Genomic DNA, 23,250 nt, shown 5'->3' with positions numbered 1-23,250 from the left:
GAGGTTGGATACGAATAACTTAGTAATGTTGCTAATAACATGCTCTTTACCAGCCATACTGAACACCACCAGAAACAAAGAAGACCGGTCTCCAAGACGCGGAAAGTACTTCAACGATAGGTTAATGGGATTCGAATCAGTCTAGTTGAACTATACCGGATAGCCGCGACCAATATCAGATCCACTAAGCAGTCAAGAAGAAGATCCGGCGAGGAGACAATGAACCGACAAAAACGGATACCGACAGAACAGAAACCCAAACCCGGGAGGCGAATGGAAGCTGCAATACGACGAGATAGAATGAAGGTCCAGCCGAGATTCAGGCGACGTCACACGCTATCCCAATAATACGAACAACTTTTAACTAATTTCTTTTAACTATATTAATACAAACAACTTTTGTTTTAACACTTACCTATGTATACCTTAAAGTTGAAACACTTACATTCGTGTCTCTGTCGGATAAAAGATCAATACAACTTCGTTTCTTGCAAAATTATTTTGCATTCTTAGAAAAAGCGATTAGGTATCTTACCCTTATAGATAACATGACAAGCAAATGATCTCAACAACTCATTCCTACTCCCATTCTCATATACTTTCAATCATATACCTCTAATCTCGAGCTAACTACATAAAATTATAAACCTAAGTTTTTAATTGAAAACGTGAGATAAATAACTGAAACTATTATAAAGACAAAAATTACACACAAAAAGCGTTAATTCAAGCTAAAGATATCAATTCTTTAAATTGTTACTTTGTCAGCATGTGTCACGCATATTCGTAAATGAACTTCAAATGACTCGACCCAAAACACGAAATGATTTTTAGCGTGTCCGATATTATGTTTTCTACACAAATAAAATGCTACCATCCACAAATAGAAAATCCAACAATCCATCACCATTGACATTCTCTGGTAGTGTTCGTTTCACAAAACAAAATAAAATCCAGATAAAAATTGAACGAACCACGTAAGAAATGGAAATCCATGTTACAAAGGATTTCAAGGATTTAGATCAATTTTAACTATTTTATTTAAATGGACAACATTTAGATCATTTCATTTCATTATATGAAACGGATTTTACCTTGAATTTTTTTTATTTATTTTAGAAAGTTAATAAAAATATTTAAAAAGGAAAATCGTTCTTAATGTTAAGTACATAAATATAGGACATGATATTTATTATTTAATGATGTTAACTATTGTCAACATAAAATGTTAAAAGTGACACAGAACCAACTCTGATGTGTACATTAGATGTATGTAGACACCATATATTTTGCTTTATGATTTAATGAAACAGAATTATTAAAGTTATTTATCTGGAGTTCAAAAATATCAAAAAAAAATTGTATTAGTTATAATAATATTCATCACTAATTACTTCTAATATTCACTTCACATAAAAAAAATAAAAAAAATTAACAAAAAATAAAAATTAAGCCAGCAAAAACTGATAACCCAAAAGCCACAGACAAAGTGTCTAATGTCTCCTCTACCCTCAACTTTCTTTCTCTTCTTTCTCTCTTCATTTCTTCAAACTTGATGTATCTATTTCTCGCTTCTTTTTCTCTTTTCAACCCATTTCCTCTTTTACCCTCCAATGTCCTTTGTAAAATTACCAAACTATCCCTCCCATTTAAATGTTTTCCATCCATATCTTCCACCTTCATACTCAACTCTCGCACCTGGGAAACAAAATAAGTATGAAAACGTCTTATTTGACCTGACTCATTTTTGATAAAAAAATTACGTTGAAATGTAAACCAATTTGGATTTATAACGAAACGTACTTAAAAGCACGTAAGAAAATAATATTTTTTTAAGTTTTAGTATGGTACGTGCGTTGCGGCGTCGTCAGAACGTAAAGTAACTCAAATTTATAACACCTAGAGAAAATGTATTGTATTTGACCCGACTCGTTTTTAAACAAAATTTATGTCAGAACGTAATAATATTATTTATATATATTTTTAATATAAAAAGTGGGTTGTGAGATGGAGGTTTTGTATTTTTTTAGCGAGATTTGAAATACGACATGACATGCTCAGGTGAAGGTTTGTGGAGTTCTGGATCGTCAATGCTCTTACAAGTGGTATTTAATTGTAAAAATCTCGTTAAAAAACAACAAAAGTGATGTGGATTTAAATCTTTGTAAATGCAAAGTTAAGTGGACGTGTTAACAACAAAAAAAAAAAAAAAAAAAAAAAAAAAAAAAAACTTTCGCACCTGCATTTCCCCTCCATCCGATCGGCCGCAGTTCACCACTATCGCACATTGCACCAATGCGTTTGCCTCCGACAAGTGTTTGTGGTTGCCGCCAGCGAGTACGGACCCGAAGCGAACTTGTACATCGCCAGTTAACCAATGGCGTTGAACGGAGACAGGTCGGTGGGAGGAGAGGTTGACAACGCGTTTAGAAAGTGGGTCGATGAGGATCCAACTTAGTGTCATGTCGTTGATCAAAGACGTACACGTGGCGTCTCCGTCCGGGTGGGGTATATCCGTCGGAACCACGTCTTTTGGGTCTAGCAAGTCGATTCTGAACGGCGAGCATTGGAACCAACCGGAGACGGTTTCGGTTTCTTCCGTTTTTGTGAAAATCAGTTTGTTTCGGTGGTAAACGTCTACTGCGGAGATTAATACACTCGACGACGCTGCAATAAGCATACGAGCGTTCACATTAGCTACTTAAGATCGATTCGCTAAAAGTTTAAATCAAGCTAAACTTGACCATTTCAAGCCCGAACCTAAAAAATAAGCTTGTTTAATAAACAAACCTGAGCCCTTGCATATTTTATCGAGCTTGTTTAAATATATAAATTACACAATTTTCTAATACAAAAATGCATAGATAAAAAAATGTTATTTTATTAAACACCGGTTTCCATTAAACGTGGTTCGGTTCTAACCCAAATTGGTTGGTTTCACTTGGAACCAGTTTTGACTCTCGTTGACTTTACCTCTAATTTAACAATAACAAACCCTTCCTTACTATTATTTATATTGAATGTACCATCTATTATTCTCTACCATATTAGACACATCTTCTATCTATTTTATTTTACTCATAGGAGGGTGTTATACATTTAGGGTAAAGTTCTTGTACAAATAATCTTAACATACTAAACATACAAATTGAAGGAAAACTCAAAAAGACAAGGTGCCATTTTTGTAATTATCAATAACTATCAAAGTTACTCTACAAATATACCTAAAAAAAACCTAACCACTCCCCCCACCCCCAAAAAAAACCTAAACCCCCCACCCCCCAAAAACCTAAAAAAAACCTACCCCCCCCACCCCCCAAAAACCTAAAAAAACCTAACCCCCCACCACCCAAAAACCTAACCCCTCCCCCCCCCCCCCCACCCAAGCTAAAATGCTAAAAACTAAACCCCCAAAAAACCTAAAAAAATCTAAAAAAATAAAAAACATACAAATTATTTTATTTTATTTTTTTAACATTTTTTATTAAAAAATCGCTACTTTTAGTAGCATGTTAAAAAAAAATTGTGTTTTTTTAGGTATTTTTGGTTGTAACTTTGATAGTTGGTGGTAATTACAAAAATGCCACCTTGTTTTTTTGGGTTTTCCTTCAATTTGTATGTTTAGTATGTTAAGATTATTTGTATTTGATCTTTTGCCTATACATTTAACATCAGCGTATATACTATTTATAGATGTATAATTGTTAGAGTAAAATGCCAAAATGTCCTTGAATTTATGCCACTTTTGCCACTTCATTTCAAAAATAATTTTTTTTGTATCGAAGTCCCGAGGTTTCATTTTTGTTGTCATTTTCATCAAATTGGCAAATTGGGTTACAATTTTATGTTAACTTCTCTGTTTTTTTGTCATTTTCGTCATTTAATTAAAATATATTATGACATAAAATGATGATTATAGTATTATACCCTTCATTTAAATAAGAAAAACAACTAAAAAGGGGAGAAGTTAACAGAAAATTCTAAACCAGTTTGCCAATTGGATAAAAATTCATTTTTAGACTGAAGTGGTAAAAGTGACATAAACTCAGTGACTATTTTGCCATTTTACTCTAATAATTATAAACATATACAAAAACTTATACATTAATTAATAATATATATATTTTTTATCAATTCACGTGTGAATATGCCACAAAAATGCTTACAATTGATCAATTTATTGCATTGCGGTGGTGACGATGGTGAAAACACTTTAGTGGGGTCAGGTGAAGGCATAGGGAACGCTTGAGAGAAAAACTCCCGGGGTCCATTGCCGGAGAAACTTGAAATGATCCGGTTTACGACCTCGCCGGAGGTCGACGGCCAAGTGGAGTGGCAAACATCATACCACAGACCATGGTTTGTGTCCAAAATGGAGCGTAGGACCGCGTTGGCACAGCTGGCGGACGCTAACGTTTGACCGTCTAGTCGAGTAAGGACATGGTACTCGAGTATATCCGCGGGCAACGAAGAAATATCCGCGGCGGCGTAAGGTGGTGGTGATGGGGTGGTTTTAGACATGTTTATGGTGGTAAAAGGTTTCGTGTAGAGTTGAGTGATGGTGTTATTTGTATATTGAAATAATGAGTATGAGGTTTTGCATTTTTGGAGTATAAATAGTTGTTTTGGATGGGAAATGACGAAATTGCCCTTGGAGTTTGAGGTGAGTGAAAGTTGACCGATGACCAAAGCAATTGACAACAATGTTAAAAAATTAAGTGGGACATTATAGAAGTCATTAGACTTGCTAAGGTTGATCATACAAATGATTAGTCAAAGTCAACAAGATTTTTATTGGATAATTGAAATCTATCCTATTTGGTACTTTTAGGTATTTTAAAGCAAGACAAAATATTTTTATACCGTACGGCAATACTCATAAAAATACATCAATAATTTTTTAAAAATAAATTTTGTTAACTTTAAACATGTATATGTATAAAGTTGAGCTGAATCAGATATCCTACTTGGTCCATTTATTCGTAAATAAGTATATGGATATATAAGACATAAATAATAGTCTATGACTATGTTCGTTAAAATGAAGTTTTCGGAAATCGCGCTACTTGATGTCTTGATCTTTATCAAAATTTTGGACCACAATTAATTTTTTTTTTTTTTTTTTTTGAAAATTGAACTTCATTAAAAACAACCAAACCCGACAACTATCTCCAAGACAGAGAAAGAAGCCGAAAACCAAAGAAATCCAAACGAAACAAACATATTACGTTACATCAAAAGAGCACCAACGAGACCAATCCACTATCCCACCCTTGAACCTATGCTTATACCAAATATACCCCCATGCCTTGATGTCCGCCACCAATTTCACCGCATTCGTATCAGTACCATTGAAGATCTTCTCATTCCTAGCTCTCCACATTCTCCAACATGTGATGATAATGATACCGTGCAAAACCTCCTTCTTGACTCCCGTAACACCACTATGCTCATGCAGAAGAACGACATCCTTCACATGGAACACGAACGGTCTCGGAATCCTACACCACATAGCAATCTTATCCCACACCCCATACGCCACTGCACAACCCGTGAGAAGATGCTCGATCGACTCGTCATAAGATTGGCACCACACGCAATGAGGATTATCCCCCACAATACCCCTTCGAGCTAACGACATTTTAGTTGGAAGACGATCCAAGAACGCACGCCACATAAAAATGTTACATTTGGTCGGCACCCAAGAACTCCAACTGAACTCAAACGCAGGATGATTAACCGGCGCCCCTCTAAGCCACCTTTTAACTTCAGCAACCTCAAAACCACTACTAACCCCGTTAGACCAAGACCACGTATCATCGCTGTCATTCAAAGCAATCGGTTGTAATAAAGACTCGAGCGCAAGCTTACTTTCTATCTCATCCGAAGATGAAACAGCCCGAGTCCACTCCCAATGAACCACCCAACTATTCCCCGAAGAGATCAGTCGATCAGAAAGGAGAGCTGTTTTGGACTTTTCAATCGCGTAAAGCAATGGAAAGGAGTCTTTAAGCGGCTCATTCCCCAACCATGCGTCCAACCAAAAACGAATCCGCCTACCATTCCCGGGATTTCCACGAATGATACGATTTAAACAAACCCCATCAACCTTGTGTTTGTTCCAAAAGGTAGCGCAATTCTGCCACACACCTGTAAACGCATTGTTGCAAGGAACAATACCCCAATATGTCGACGTGCCATGAATTGATAAGACAACCCTCCGCCATAAGGCGTTTGGTTGAGTAAAAAACCTCCAAAGCCAATTAACCACCATGGCGTTGTTGTTAACATCTAAAGGAGCGACCCCCAACCCCCCGTCTTTAGTCCGTTTCGTAATGGTGTCCCAGGCCACCCAACACATTTTCCTAACTTCATCCGACCCGCCCCATAAAAAACGCCTCATTAGCCCTTCCAAATCACCGATGACTTTCTTAGGCGCCTTAAAGAGAGAGAAATAATACACAGGTAGACTATCCAATACCGATTTTACTAGAGTCAATCTATCGGCGATAGAAAGAGTATTAGCTTTCCATTTTGAAAGCCGACTTTTAAACTTGGATATCACCGGTTCCCAGTTCGCGATTCTGTTCATGTTCGCCCCTACCTTTATACCCAAATACAAAAAAGGCAATGAACCCCTTTTGCAACCTATCTCCTCGGCCATACTCGCAACCTCGGCTTCCTTGACACCAACACCGTATAGAACCGATTTATGCAAATTGATCTTAAGACCGGAGCATAAATAGAATATGCGAAGGATTCGTCTCATATTATTGAAATTAAATGACGACCACTCTCCCATTATCATTGCATCATCCGCATATAAAAGGTGAGATAACGAAGGACCATCATTAGGAAGTTTAATCCCATGAAACGCACCAATATCACTAGCCTGATTTAACATCCCCGAGAAAGCCTCCATCAGAATCACAAACAAAAATGGAGACAGAGGATCTCCCTGGCGAATACCTTTTTGACACCCAAACTCAAAAGTAGGAGAACCGTTAACTAGAACAGCAGCTCGAGAGGATAATAAGATACCACGAACCCACTCACACCAGGCCCTAGGGAATCCCATCTGCGACATAACCGAAAGCAAAAACTCCCAGTTAACGTTGTCATAAGCCTTTTCAAAATCGATCTTGAACAAAAATATTTTCCTCTCTCTCTTCTTTACCCAAGAAATAATCTCACAAGTCATAAGGGGACCGTCTAAAATATATCTACCGGACAGAAAAGCCGACTGAGTCTCAGACACGATCCGACCCAACACCAACTTCAACCGATTCGCCAACACCTTAGATACCACTTTGATAATACTCCCAATAAGGCTAATTGGTCTAAAATCCCCCAGATTCGAGGGATCACCAATCTTAGGGATCAAAGTAATAAAAGAGGACCCCACACCCGGGCTAAACCGGCTCGCCTCTTAAAAATAATCCATAATGGACAAGTAATCCTGCTCGAACAAACTCCAAAAGTGCCTTATGAATCTGAAATTAAACCCATCAGGCCCCGGGGCTTTATCCGCATCGCACTCAAAAACTGCACATTTAATCTCCTGATTAGAAAATTTGTCAACCAGAATAGAGGCTTCCTCACCATTCACCATCGACAATCTGTAACAAACAAGCTTCGGACGAGTACCCATATTCTCTTTAAACTTATCTCGAAAAAACCCCATAACCTCCCTTTTTATAACGGCCGGGTTGGTCACCCAACTACCATTAACCTCCAAACCCGGAATATGATTAGACGCCTTACGTTTATTGATGAACCCATGAAAATATCTAGAATTATCGTCCCCGTGCATCGCCCAATTACACCTAGCCTTCTGCTTCAGAGCACGTTGCTGAAAAAAATCTAATTCCCCCATACGTCTCTTAATCTCAGACATCGACCAAACCTCATCCTCAGATAATGTTTGAACCTCCACTGCTTGGTCTAGAGAATTGAGCTCATCTACCAAAACCCGTCTTTCTTCCATCTCGATGGCTTTAACACTAACCGCCCAAATATTAATATTCTTACGTAACAGCTTAAATTTAGAAAGTAACCGAGCATCTGGACAACCCGAAAACTCCCCACCCTGTAACGTACGTCTCACGACACCATCAACGTCTTCACGACCAAGCCAAGAGTTATAAAACTTGAATGGTTTAGGTCCAAAATTTCTCGATCCTGTCTTTAATAAAAGAGGGCTGTGATCGGATTTATCCCTTTCCAAAGCTATATATTCAGCGCATGGCCATTCCATAAACACCTCCCAACTAACAAAAATCTTGTCAATACGGCTTAATTTGTCACCTGCAAGAAATGTAAACCGCCTCCCTTTCAAGGAGTATTCATGTAAATCCGCATCATTAAGAAAATCATTAAATTCAGAAGCCTCCACCGCATTAAATATCAAATTCCGTCTATCTTCCTCACACCTAACAGAGTTAAAATCGCCAGCCACTATCCACCTACCGCCCCCCTCGCTCATCAATCGTTTAATATCCTCCCACAGAACACGTTTAGGAGCTATACTCTGAGGAGCATACACATTTAACAAATGGTATGTATGCCCGCTACCCTTAACCGAACCAGAAACGAGCATCCAATTGGGATTTTTAACCACCCTATCCATAATGAAAACTTTAGGATCCCAAAACGACACCAGACCACCTGACCTCCCCGAAGAAGGAACCCAATCATGATTAAAATCCCCAAACCCCCAGTATTGCCCCAAAGGAACCGTATCCAACGATCGAAATTGAGTTTCCTGTAACATTAAAAAACTAACCTCGTTCGTAGCCCGAAGACTTCGAACCCAATCCGCCTTACCCAAACGACCCATACCCCGAATATTCAATGAAATAACATTCATTGAGTAACCTCTTGATAACCTTCACTACGCAATACCTCTTTAAGATTCGGAACAAAAGAGTCTAAGTTTTCAACCCCCAATGCGCGACTCAACGCAATGGTTTGATTAGCTTCAGTGTCAATCGGACTCGAAACTACTCCTGCTTCAATTGGATTAGTATTACCATTAACCTCGACAGATTCTAACCTGGTAGCTTCAGGAACCGTGAACTCGGCTGGGGCTCGTCTATTTAAATCCGGTGTTAAAAACACTTCCTCCGCCTCAACATTAACATTGCCATCACTGCTTACCGAATCACCATTATCCGAGAGAATACCAATCAAACGATCCAACCCGAACATATCGTTATTTCCCGCGGTCTCTTTTTGGGACGCTCTAGAGATCCACTACCCTCATTCCTGTTTTTGAACAAAGACTTACGTCGAAATTTCTTTCTACCCTTAGACAAACACGACTGTGTACCAGACAACCCTTCCGAACCATCTACTCCTTCCACCGTATCATGAGTACTATTACATTGACCATTGTCCTCCACCTCCACATGATCATTAACCAAAACCTCAAACTGTGGCAACTCTCCCTCCTCACGTTCAACATTTAAATCAACCGCCTGTGTTTCATCGTGTTGTTGTAGGCTACACTCATCCTCCTCAAGTTCGACAATACATTCAGGAACCCATTCTCCTACGTCTTCGTCAACCCAAACATTAAACATGTGACCTCGCCAATTGACATCGACCCTATCCACAATCCTCTTACACACCTTGGACAGCACACCAATGAGAGCATAAGAGAGATTGTTAATATCACCTGATATAGACGCGGATTGAACCACTTTTCCATATCTATTAGCGATCACATCGAACACCTGGTCCATCGCCAATTGAGCCGGTACCCCATGCACTTGTAACCAAGCAATTCGGCCCTCCTCAACGTACCCACCATCATCCCACGGATGTAACACTTCAAACCAACCTGACCATGATCGGGTATCTTTCAGAAAGCTCTCTGCATCCCCGCTATCATAGAAGACTAGTGCCACCGAAAAGCCCCCCAAATACTTTATATCCAATGACTTCCAACCCTTCTTCTTTAATAATTGATTCAGCGACGTCAACGTATTGAGATCCACAACCCTCCCTCGAAGAGCACACCCAGACCAATGTGAAAATCGTTCCACCGAATCATCAATATTGATCACGTCCACTTTGTTTCTATTGAGCAAGGAATCCACAAAAGAACGCCCGTTACCCACCGTAGCATGCATGGAACCACCCCCATCTGAACCCCCGGAGCTAGGGTTTGCATGGCGGACATTATTCATTGCATCCGTCTTCTCCTTCTGCACACTATCTGGCCTAGATACTTTCTTACCATCCACGAAACGTGCGATCGTAATAAACAGCTTGAACGATCCCAACCAAACATCCGATAACTCGTTCTCCAAGCGGGATACATCGACAACCTCAGAAAACGTAACGAAAGCGAATCTCTTACCCCATTTATCCAATTTCCTTGCGATATAAGACCCTTCATATTTCCCATACCCACTCAACACCTCCTTTAGATCCTGTGAAGAACACTTCGGGGGAAGATTCGACACGAAAAACTTGGACAAAACCTTGTTGTGAACGTCAGAAGAACGATCATTCCTTCTACCTTGCCGACTACGAGGAAATTCCCAGCCGTCTGGATCGAGTCGCCTTGAATCGCCCGACATATTCGGAGCGGCTAGGGTTTTGAAAACCTGGTATTAGGCTAATTGAGTCCTTTTTTCTATCAAAATTAACGGTTTGGACCACAATTAATGATTTCAATTTTTATCAACACATTTAAAAAGGGATTTTTTCTGTTCCAAAACATCAGCCCCACATTTGATGGTTTTCAATTTATAATTTATAATGAGAAATTTTAATTTATTTGTTCTAATTAAAGTATTACCTACGTATACAATCTTCATGAGGGGAATAGTGGCATTAACGCTTTGGACCACATCTTTTGAAGGTCAATGAGCGAGAATTATTTAGGTAACCCCAAAAGCTAAAACAATATAAAAGGAGGTCCAGGCTCATGCATGAAATTTTTGTTTGGGCCAGTCATGTATCTCCAACCCATATTGGGTCTTCCATCACGAAACTTTCATGATGGTTGAGGAGTTTGTGACTTTGTGTTGGATTAAATATGTATTTAAACACAATTTTCTACGTATACAAAAACAAGTTAGGGGAATAGTGTCATGCAGCTGTGTGACACTTCCCTATTAGACCAACAATTTTATTATTTTATATTCGTTTTAAAATTACGGTCTCGTCCTTAATTTAAAATAAATTTACGTTTTTGCCCCCGCTTCAAAATAAAATTATGTTTTTGTCTCTCGTTCAAAATTACGATTTTGCACTCTGTTCAAAATTATGATTTTATCCCCATATTACAATTACAATTTTGGCCCCAGTTCAAAATAAATTCTTGCTTTTGCCCCAAACTAAAAAAGACGATTTTGCATTTTCGCCCCGTTTCAAAAATTATGATTTCGCCTTCAGTTTAAAATTATGTTTTTGCCCGGTTCAAAATAAAAGTATGCTTTTGTCCCCAATTCAAAATTACGATTTTGTCCTCAGTTCAAAATTTTGATTTTCCCCAGTTCAAATTAAAAATATAGTTTTGTTCCAGCTTAAAATTACGATTTTGTCCTCAGTGCAAAGTTATATTACAATTTTGTCTCTGGTTCAAATTTATAGTATTGCCATCACTTTAACTTTTGGCAAATTACGATTCTACCCAAGTCAACAAATACAACTTTGCCCTCAGTTCAAATTACAGTATTGCTATCGTTTTAGTTTTTTAGCAAAACTATAAAAGTGTTTTTTTTAATTGGTTGACTGGATTTAATTTTTTTCCATGTCAAGAAGCTGCCTGACAAACTACACTTTTGCCCTGAGCTCAGAACTACGGTCTTGTCATCGTTTTAGTTTTTTTTTTTTTCTAACAAAACTATAATAGTGTTTTTTTAATAGATTGAGAATTATTCGACCATCGCCCCGCTACGCGGTCGGGGCACAACTAGTTTTATACATACAACATATACAGAGGCGGATCTAGGCCACTTTTGTGGGTTCTTAGGAATTCATTCGGTTTGGAAAAAAATGGAAAAAATTAGTGAGAACCTTGTATGATTTGTAAAAAAATAGTGAGAATCTACCGAAAGGAACCCAGTGAAAAAAGTTCTTAAATCCGCCATTGAACATATACACAACATAATACGGGTGGATCCAGAACAGAATATACGACGACATCAGAAGTTGTCATAGATGCATACGGAGGCTGTAAAGGATGAATTTAAGGAGGATGTTATATGGTTCAAGGATTTAAGCAAGAGATCGAAGATTCGAGTCCGGGTTCGCAAATAATTCGTTTCTCGGTTTGATATACTTTTTGTTATTCGAACTCATAAACATGTTTTGCTATTGTTTCCAAACTTGTATACTATTAAACTTCATGAACGAGAATAGTGTTTCGTTTAATTGGTTGAGGGGGCCGACTGCCCAACCAGTGGATGTCACGTGGCATCCACTAAAGATATTTTTTTATCCGATCGCAATTGGGAATCTATATACATATGGAAACACATTGTAACACAAATAAAATAAGTGTTGTGGTGGAAGTGATACTGTGTTTTAAATGGGAAGACACGGGTTCAAACCCTGTTTCGAGTCATTTGTTTTCTTTGTTTTTGTTGGTTAGTTAGGAGTGTAATTTATGCTGTACTTTATAGTTATTAAATTGGCAAACTCTTGGTTTTAAATTAATTTATGCTTTACTATATATGTATTACTAAATAGACAAACTCTTGGTTTTAAATAAGATTTTCCCTTTCATTTTTTTTACTTGCAGGCATGTACCGTACCAATATCGTAGTAATGAACCAAATTGATAATGGAATATGCAAAAAAATATTGGTAAAAAATGGTGCAACGCATAAGGTAAAAAAATAGTTTTTTGGTTGAGAAGTGTAATTGAAAAGTGTTAACTTAATGGTGAGTTTTGTTTGCAATTGAACGTTATGTTCCGCCAACGCAATACGCGATGGACAAAAATCTAGTTTCTAATATATTATAGAGATGCATTTGACTTTTATTTACCCCATCTAACATATAGCCCATTAGCCCAAGTTATAAGAAATATTAATTTACCTTTGTCGTCCTAAGCCCACCTTCACTAATCTTGGGCTCCATTTGTTTTTGGGTGCTCCATAGCCTCCATATAATAATGAAAAAGCCCATTGAACTCACCTTGGCCCATACTTCATGGCATACATCTTTAAGGCCCAAGCCATATATTGAGATTGTTGGAGACGAATTGATCCAAAACACAACACATTTCCTCTATTGTTGTTGTTGCTGTCTTATTTGAGTGTTGATATTATCAACTAATTTTGATCACAAGGATGATATAAGAGACAATTGTCTTCTTAGTTTCTAAATATATTTTGAATATTATCACAAGGTGAGGATAAAATACGAAGTTTATTTTACGATCTGAGTTTTTGAATTGAGTCATTGCGTTTTACGATCTTGGCGGGGGTCCGGGGGCAGCGCCCCTAGGAGCAGGGTCTAAGGGGCGGCAGTCCCTGGCGGGGTCAAAGGGACAGAGCCCCTGGCTGGTGTCGAGAATTTTTTTTGATTAAATTGCTGTAATAAAACTGCACCAGAAAATATAATTTTCTGGAAATTGCCTCATTTTCGTAGACAAATTTTGATCTCTTACTTCCTGGTTCAGACAATTTTTTATGTGTTTTCTGGCTATTGCGTTTTAGAAAAACACATTTTTAAAGTGTTTTTAGTCATTGCGTTTTAGGTAAAACATATTTTTATGTGTTTTAAGTCCATTGCGTTTTAGAGAGAACACTTTCTTTTCTGTTTTTAGGCCATTGCGTTTTAGAAATAAGACATTTTTATCTGTTTTCTAGCCATTGCGTTTTAGAAAAAACACATTTTTGAAGTGTTTTTTTAGTCCATTGCGTTTTAGGTAAAACACATTTATATGTGTTTTCAGGCCATTGCGTTTTAGAAATAAGACATTTCTTTGTGTTTTTGGTGCATTGTGTTTTAGGTCAAACACATTTTTATGTGTTTTCAGTCAATTGCGTTTTTAAAAAAGTACACTTTCTTTTGTGTTTGTAGACCACCGCGTTTTAGAAAAAAGACATTTTTAAGTGTTTTCTGGCATTGCGTTTTAGAAATAAGACATTTCTTTGTGTTTTTTGGTGCATTGCGTTTAGGTAAAACACATTTTTATGTGTTTTCAGTCCATTGCATTTTAGAAAGTACACTTTCTTTTGTGTTTTAAGGCTATTGCGTTTTAGAAATAAGACATTCCTTTGTGTTTTCTGGCTATTGCGTTTTAGAAATAAGACATTTCTTTGTGTTTTTTTGGTGTATTGCGTTTTAGAAAAAAGTCATTTTTATGTTGTTTTTCCATTGCGTTTTACGCAACTGGTTTTTTTTTTCCATTGCGTTTTACGCAATTGTATTTTCGATTTTTTTTGAAAATATAGTAATAGTATACTCGTTTTAAAGATAAAAAACGATTTCGTTTTTTTGTGCAATTTTTATAAAAAAAATAATGTCGTATGAAAAAATTATTAACGTTTAAAAAATGAGGGGAAATTGGAGAAGAGAGAAACTATTGTCCTGGATTAACTAGAATGCCCTTACACAAACCCACACGCCTCTTTTTTTTCTCTTCAATTTCAATTATTTAATCTTAGCCCTTGATTAAATCAGTTGATGGTCAAGATTACTTACTAGCCTTCTTAGCCAAAAAAACTTCCTATTATATCCTAACCCTATTATCACATGTAGTAATATTATCTACACTATACTATAATACATGAGGCATGACATTTTAAGATACCCAAAAAATAAGAACTTTTTTGCTCTAAATTTATAAATATACACTTAAAATAAGGGTAAATTGGTCTTTTAAACAATAATTATATTTTAGTCCCCTAATTATTACACTTAAATCCCTCATTTTTAACAAAGTTATGGATAATTATGTAGCAGTTACACTTTTTCGCCTTCTCCACAACAAACCTATAATTCTTTTATGTATGCTTGTCATATCTTATAAACTATAACGTTTTAAAAAAATCTGAAAGCACCATAATGACCTACTCATTTTTGTCGACGTTTTGATATTTGTCTTTGTCAATATTGATGTGCGAATCAAAATGTACAAGTAAATGATGCATTAGTGTACAAGTGATCAAATTACACTTTTCATCCTTTATGTTTGCATCAGATTGCAATAGATAGCCTTTAACTTCAATAATTACAGTCACAATCCTTTATTTGCAAAACTTATTACACTCTACGTCATTTAACCCTAACCCAGTTAAATATATACATTAAGTAAAGTCATGTGTAAGAAACATGAGGGCAGTTTAGTCTTTTTTTCATACTTAAAAGAAATATACATATAATAAAGATAAATAAACCACCCCTGTTTCTCATCTCTTTCTTTCTCACAACTCTCTCTCTCCTTTCTCTCTCTCTAGCACTGCCATAGCACCACTACTACCATAAAACCACCCTCCATTTCTCACCCAGCTTTCACTACCTATTCACCATCGCATGTTACCACCATCAAATCCGGTGACACCATCATTATCGTCTTTGTTATTTTCTGAAACCCTAACCCCCAAAATTTCAACAAAGCCTGGCCCCCAAATCGATTGACGGTTTCAAATCATGCAATATTTGACTTTCGTTAGTTTATTAACGCATATAAGGGATATGTATCTTCATACTTTATTACTACCGTACATAACACATCAACTAGCGAGTTCACAATGCAATAGTTTCTTGCATATAACTTTTACCCTTTTAACTTCAATCCTACCCATAATCCACTGTCACACCCCTATTTTACCACGTGTCACCGGTGGGCCCGGTGGGGAGTGATATGCGCAAAATGCAACATATAAATTATATCAATTGCGGCATAAAACTAACCCTTTTTTAGTACTAATGTTGGAAAAAGTGTGTTTTTGTCTTCCTTTTGTATTTTCAGGATTAAATGAGCTCAAATTAACAAAAGAAGCAAAAAGACAGCAAAATCTAACATAAATACAAGAAAAGGAACAAAAGTGGAATGCCTGACCCCTCAACAGCATCTTCCCAGGCAAAACCAAGAAAACAGAAGACTGAACACGCCCCGTGCTCAGCGAGCACGGGACTGTGCCCAAGAAGCAGCAGAAAAGACAAACCTTTAGAAGCTTCTATTGCCCACCATGGGGCCGTGCCCAGCGGACACGGGGGCGTGGTCAGACTCCTGCAGGCGCATTTATTGTAATTGCGAATTACAATTAATGAGGAGAGAGACAAGGATGGACACGGGGTCGTGCCCGAGCTTCTGTTCAGCCTATAAATAGGAGTGTTTGGAGCCATTTCAACTCATCCCTTGGCACACCACCTCTCTCACACTTCACCCACCACCCACCACCACCATAACACCATCATCCACCACCATCATCCATTGTCCATCATAGAGTGTGTGAGTCGTCTCGGGATCCAAGATTGATCGTAAGAGTTCTTGACAATCAAAGGCCATGTTTGCCTAAGTCTCTTACATCACTTGGTGAAGACAAGTGTTTAGTGTAATACTTTTTATTTTTAATCTTTTGCACTTTTTAATTGGTTTTGTATTAATGACTTTAATTACTAGTTTCTTATGTTGAAGGTGATTCTTCCTTATCGTTTGTCCGTGGTGTCTTGGCATTATTTTACTGTCTATATAAAATAAAAGATTTTCACCATTCATATCTCCACGGTCTATATGGAGGTATGTTGGCTACCTGGTCGGGGGTTAAGGGAACGGTTTGGTAAGAGTCTTGCCGTTGTTCAACGTTTAGAGATCCTGCAAGGGACCTGGGTCAAATTTAGTAGGACCTCCTTCAATACCCAAAGGTATTGGATGGCGGGGGTCCAAACTCTTTGATCCCTTCATAAGTTAAACTACTATTAAAACTTTAATCCAGCTACTTAGGACTGTATCCCTGCTGACTCAGACTACTTAGCTGAGGGTAACGTCGCCTTCAAAAGAGGGGCCTACCACAATTTGCATTAATAACTTAATTAATTATCTTTCAATAATCCGACCCTTTAGGATTGTATCCTTGCTGACTCAAACTACTGGGTTGAGGGTAACGTCGCCTTCAAAAGAGGGGCCTACTACAATAACTAAGATAATCTGTTAAACAAGTGCAAAAGTGCGAAAATAATCAAAGGTTACACTAACACACGAGTTGGATCCAAGTGATTCATCTTGTCTATCTGTTTTTATTTTTATTTTTATTTTTAGCATTTTAGTTAGTTTTATTAGCTTAAAATCTTTTTCTAACATTTTTGATCTGATTAGACGTTGAGGATAAACCGGTACTAAAAGCTCTTGTGTCCTTGGACGACCTCGGTATCTTACCAACACTATACTACGTCCACGATGGGTGCACTTGCCCATATGTGTGTTTAGTGTTAGTACATATCGTGTTTTATAAATTTAAAACTTGGCTAAAAAGTGTAAAAGGGCTTAAAATACATACCTAAAATATAACACACTTCACGCACATCAAGTTTTTGGCGCCGTTGCCGGGGACACTAGGATTTTAAGAAAGTTAGGAATCAACAGCCTAATCATTTTTTTTATTTTCTTTTTATTTTTTTAGGATTTTCTTAAAATTTTTCAGCTTCTGCAGAGCTCAGCACGGGCCGTGCCCGCTGAACACGCCCCGTGCCCAATCATTGGAACTGGCAATCCTGTTTTAAGTCAGACAGTAAGTTGAACACGGGGCCGTGCCCACTCAACACGCCCCCGTGCCCAAGATTCAGTTACTAAAAACAGAACCGTAAGATCCCGACGGTTGGTAAATTCTGACACAAAAATGAGTGATGATGATTTTTTTTACTTTCGGCACTCTTATGGTACGTGGTGTCAATTATGTGGAGGCGGACATAAAGAATTAGAATGTTACTTTCTAAACTATAAGCCCCACTATATAGAGCCATCGTTTCCCTGTATCCTTAAGAGGGGCGAAAGTAAAAATAATCCTTATCTCTCCCTCGAAGGCGCCCAACCGGATATTTTAGGAGAAATGCTTCTTGATGAACTATTTCAACTAGAAGATCTGATTCTTGATTGGTTAAAGGAACTTAGGATGGATTTTCTAAATTCATCTCAAGACGATAACCAAGAAGAAGTGTTGGGATCGCATTCAAACAACCTCGTTGCTCCCGATAATACCTTCGACTCTAGCGAAGACCTGGACGATAGTCGTCCCTGTGTCGATTGTGCTGTGAAGGACTCCCCATCGACTTCGTTCGATGCATACATAGACATGAGCGATTCAGCATACACCTTCTTTAACAAGAGCCCGGAAAAGGGTTGGACTTGTCCACCTACATATAGCATAGGAATCACCCTCACCGACAACCTCTTGCGTTCTCGTCTTAATCTAAGTCAATTAAGGTATCTTAGGCACTTTGGGGTTGTTCCATCCAGTAAGAGCCCGGAAAAGGGTTGGACTTGTCCACCTATATATAGCATAGGAATCACCCTCACCGACAACCTCTTGCGTTCTCGTCTTAATCTAGGTCAGTTAAGGTATCTTAGGCACTTTGGGGTTGTTCCATCCAGTAAGGAACCACCCGATCCGGATAAGTTCCTTAAAACAATAGACAACCTTCCTAATCAGCCCTTCGACACGGGGTCGTGTCCGGCCAACACGCCCCCGTGTCCACCAAAAGATTCTCTTCTGATTTTATCAGAATATGTACAAAAATGTGTCAGGATTCTGTCTGCACACGGGGCCGTGTCCAGCCGACACGGGGCTGTGTCCAACGTGCTGTCGTTTTCTATAAATGCAGCATGATTCCTGCTCATTTGGACCACTTCAAAAGACAGAGATTCCTGAGATCTTCACTCATGCTATCCTAGGTATGTTCTAAAAGAAGGTTCTCAAGAACCATCTTGTCTTTTCCACTTTTGTCCATTACCTTCTTCCTCAATTTTTTAATTAACACCTCCATTAGAGTTAGAAACTTCATGATTCCAACCTTTAATGAAGTGTTTGTAAGATCTTATCCAAGGAATCTTGTCTAAAATAAGTCACGAAAACTTTGTTTTAAATTATTTGTGCTTAAACGTTACATATAAACCAGTAAAATAATTTAAAAACTGCAAGATTCCTTGATATAAAAACTTACAGACACCTGGACACGGGGCCGTGTCCGAGGGACTGTTTTGCAAAAATTTGAGCTCGTTACGGTCTTTCCTCTCAGAATGGCAAGCAGAACAAGCGGAACGTCTGCATCACACGCAAGGAACAACCGAAATGGAAGGAGGTCATCTACGGCGGAAGACTCTCTTGTAAACTATGTTTACGCCCTAAGAGAAGCTATAGATGAAATGACGGGGGTGGAAGAAGCCTTGGTCGACCGCATCAACCATCTAACGGTGGGACTGGAAGGGTGTCTCCGGGAAGTTAACCTCTTGCACCAGAGGTTAAACCTTCTCGCATCGCCCCCTTTGGTACCTATAATAACCCAAAGGGCATGGAACGTGGTGCCTGAAGTTATCACACCAACCGAGTGGTATGCCATGCACCCGGGGCCTCCTAGGGACATATTGCAAGGAGTTCCAGTTGACGCTACCCCTCCTCCGCAAGTTGTTGAAGAAAACGAAGCCACCTTCTTTCTCCCAAGAGAAATAGAAGAATGGCTTTAAAAACATCTAGGAAGATAACACTCGGCTAAGAAGTCCTACTACATTACCGAGGATGAATTCCCAGAATTTTGGTTCTTAACAAGGGATTAGGACTCCTTATGATAATTTTAGGTTTCACTAGAACTATCTAATTTAGGACTTTTTATTTGTTTTCTTTTTAGGACTATGTAATCCTCTCTATGATTATTAATGAATGGATGGTTTTAAGGTTTGGATGGTGTTATAAGAAATAAAACACACTCTGGATGGTGAAGGATAACAAGGGAAACGAGAAACATAGCCCCATGCACAAAAACAGAACAATCCGACAACGATCTCCCATTACAGTAGGCTCAGCACGGGCCGTGTCCACCCAACACGGCCCCGTGCTACACAATCTGCAGCAAATCGCCCAGTTCAGGTAACTGGACACGGGGCCGTGTTCACTGAACAAGCTCCCGTGCCCAGGCTTCTGTTTCTTTTCTTAAATTTTTGTCACTGGCACCTGAACACGGGGCCGTGCCCGGTCCCCACGGGGCCGTGTCCAGACTGCCAGTAACATAAAATTTTGCTTTAAACACCATTTTACACATTCAATCAACCTAAAAACTTATTTTTGGGACACCTTGAGGACAATGTGTAATTTAAGTGTGGGGGATGCTAAAACCTTGAATTTTGCAAGTCCTAATAACAAGCCTTACACAAAACTCTATTGGAACCGCTAATCACCCCAAAATTTTTCAAAAATTTTCATTTTTTTTACTTGTCTAAGTTTAAGTTGGGAATTCAAGTCTTAACAAGGTTATATTTTTATGAATTTACAAACGATAGCGTCGTGATAAAAAGAACCAACATAAGAAAATTATGAAAAGGCTTCGCGAACAAGGAAGCTCCGGCAAGTCAGGTTTTTCATTCAACGAAGAATATATCCACCCAAGCCTGACCAGCCTTGGGTGTTACCTTGTTGCCTTCAATTTTCCCATTTTGTTTCTTAAAATTTTTAGCTTGAAGTGGTGGAAAATTTGTATCATCCACAATTGGAACTGAATTCACCACCTTTTTCACTTGTGAAGTTGAAGTTTGTTTCTCTATTTTAGGCTTCCAAATTTGTTGAGGCGATGCAACCCGTTTGTAAAATTTTTCATTTTTAGTTACCACATTCTTTACGGGTTCAGTTTTGATTTTGGTGATTTGGTTTTTCAAAACCTTTTTCTCAACAAACATTGGTGCTTTTCCCTTCACGTCATCTTTCTTCTTTTGAGTCTTTACAACTTCAGTCTTAGGCTTCAAGTTGGTACACTTTCATGCAATATGTCCAACTTGATTACATCTGAAACATGTTCGAGTGTCAGCTACCCGACTTGAGCCTTCAGACTGAGTTTGTGAAGCTTTCTTTTCAAAGAACTCTTCACTTGATTTCGAAAAAATCTTTTTCTCTTCATCAGACAATGAACTCGAACTGTTCACAAACACTTTCTTCTCAACAAACTTTTTGTTTTGAACATTCCTTCTCTGATAATTCTTACCACCCTGATAACCACCCGACCAATTGTTTCGATTGTTTCTATTGTTGTTATAAAAACGCGGTGGAACAACAGGTTTCTTGTAGTAAGCTTTATTTTTCTCAAAATTCATTGGCTTTTTTGTTTGATTCAAACTGCCCACTTCTGACAACTTAACTTCAACCAATTTGAAAACATTTGTCAATTTGTTCACATTAACATTCTCAATTGGAAACTTAGAATCCGAAAACAACTTATCCGAACCCAACATTTTGTACATGACAAGATTTGGTTCTTCATTTAAGTTGTTCTTGGACTTTTGTTTCGGAATGTAGTTGTCCAAGAAATATTCATCTTCCTCAGTAGTGTCACTTTCAGATTTTAGAACATTTTCAACAACACTTTTTACAACATCAATTTGGACACTATCTTCATCGGAAGACGAAGTGAATGTGACATCAATTGTGTCCGGAAGTTTCACCTCATTTTCATTTTCAAGATCAACCAACCCAGATTGCTTTTTCGAATAATTGTCTAGAACAGGTGGTGGAACTTGATGGTAACCCACCCCGATTCCATCTGAAAAGACATCTTCGCCAGCTTTGTTTTTGCCTATGGGTTTTGGAACAATATGTTGCAAAACAAAGCTTGCGGAGTTGTAACCTTTTAGCTTCAACTGGATTCTCTCATTTTCAATTTTAGCTTCTTGAAATTTAAGTTCAACTTTGCGATTTGATCCAGTTGTTGATTGATTAATTCTTCTTTTAACCGAATCACTGTCGTCATATGAACATTTTCTTTATATGTTTTACCATTTCTTTCATCATTATCATTAATCGTGCTTTTAAGCTTCTCAAATTTTTCAGTGATCTGACGATTTTCAAGAACTAACCTTTCATTTTCATTCCTAACCTTTTCTTGGTCATTTTTTCTTTTTCAATTTTGTTAGTTAATTCTTTTAATCGTTCAGTTGAAGCTTTCACCATTTTATCACGATTAAGAATTTGATCCTCAACACTTCTGACTCTTGCAGTCAGATCATCAACTTTCTTACCATTGAGATAAGTGACTGTACTACAAACTTTGCATTCTTTGATGAAATTTTTGCAGTCAACATCCCCATTGACTTTCTTACCTGACTCAGTCGTTGACACGTTTGAACTGACCTGGCTTTTAGACTCAGAGACGGATTTAGAATCTACCTCAAGTGCCTTAGCAGCCAACACCTTGTCAGCCATCTTTCCCATGTTTTCAGCATTCAATTCATGTGTTGTGTCAATGATCCCATCATCAATTTTCTTTGGCTTTTCTTCCTTCTCTTTTTCTTTCTTCTCCTCTTTCTTCTTCTCTTCTTTCTCTTCTCCGCTTCCCCACCATTTTCTTTGCCAGTAATCATCTTCATCTTTCATTTCTTTAATTATGGTTTCCATATCAAGAGTGTTATGGTCAATAGCAATGTTTCCCTGGGGGTCAAGATAACATTCTCTGTCTGGATCCCATCTATGTGCTCTTTTTTCTTTAAGATAGATACCAGCTATTCTGATCATTTTGTTCTGAGCTATCAGCTTTCTGTGACCATACTTCTGTTCTTCAGTTCTGTTGTCTTTCCAAGGAACAGGTTCAGATTTTGCCATGAATGCATATCCAACCGCATCTTCCACGGGTAACAACTCACTCCAGTTGAAACCTTCATCGTCATGAATTACAACAAGAGCTCTAGACTTCTCTTTGTTCTCCTCAAGCTGCTTCAATCTTGGTGGCTCTGATTTATTCTGATGATAAATCGCTTTCTTGTAGTAATCTTCTCTGAACGGGTTCTCAGATTCATCAGCATACGCATTTCGGCATTCACACTTAAAGTGACCTTTTTGTTTGCACTTAAATCACGTCACTTTAGACTTGTCAAAGCCTAACTTGGTAGAAGGTCCACCAATAGACTTCCTCCCTGTGATCTCCATGAAACGCTGTGCTCGACGAACTGCACTGGCCATACACCACCTTATGTCGATCAGTTCCATCTCCTCAGGATCTATTTGATTGTAGTCTTCCTTTCTCAGGTTGGTGTTGCCTATCTTGCCAGCTACAAGACTTTCATACGATTCTAGCACAGACGCTAGA

At 38.1% G+C, this 23,250-nt stretch overlaps 1 protein-coding gene across 1 annotated transcript; it reads right to left on the bottom strand.

Annotated features, from left to right (window-relative positions):
* Nucleotides 1-1,344: 1,344 nt before the first annotated feature.
* LOC110935235 (probable F-box protein At2g36090) lies at nucleotides 1,345-4,565 on the bottom strand. Its single transcript, XM_022177722.2, has 3 exons — nucleotides 4,167-4,565; nucleotides 2,240-2,667; nucleotides 1,345-1,698 (listed from the first exon to the last, which is right to left on the bottom strand). The coding sequence occupies exons 1-3, from the start codon at nucleotides 4,519-4,521 to the stop codon at nucleotides 1,432-1,434; spliced, it is 1,050 nt and encodes a 349-aa protein (XP_022033414.1). The 5' UTR covers nucleotides 4,522-4,565; the 3' UTR covers nucleotides 1,345-1,431.
* Nucleotides 4,566-23,250: the final 18,685 nt, after the last annotated feature.

The sequence above is a fragment of the Helianthus annuus genome, chromosome 2, assembly GCF_002127325.2.
Source record: "Helianthus annuus cultivar XRQ/B chromosome 2, HanXRQr2.0-SUNRISE, whole genome shotgun sequence".
NCBI classification, from domain to species: domain Eukaryota; kingdom Viridiplantae; phylum Streptophyta; class Magnoliopsida; order Asterales; family Asteraceae; genus Helianthus; species Helianthus annuus.
The sequence above is the reverse complement of the archived record's forward strand: the minus strand, read 5'-3'. Positions and strand labels throughout refer to the sequence as shown.

Excerpts from the sequence above, each read along its gene's own strand:
- LOC110935235 (XM_022177722.2), bottom strand. The coding sequence starts at position 4,521 with ATGTCTAAAACCACCCCATCACCACCACCTTACGCCGCCGCGGATATT. Across the intron at positions 2,668-4,166 it reads ATGCAATAAATTGATCAATT|CGTCGTCGAGTGTATTAATC; the intron begins GTAAGCATTTTT and ends TGCTTATTGCAG. Across the intron at positions 1,699-2,239 it reads CGGATGGAGGGGAAATGCAG|GTGCGAGAGTTGAGTATGAA; the intron begins GTGCGAAAGTTT and ends TTTGTTTCCCAG.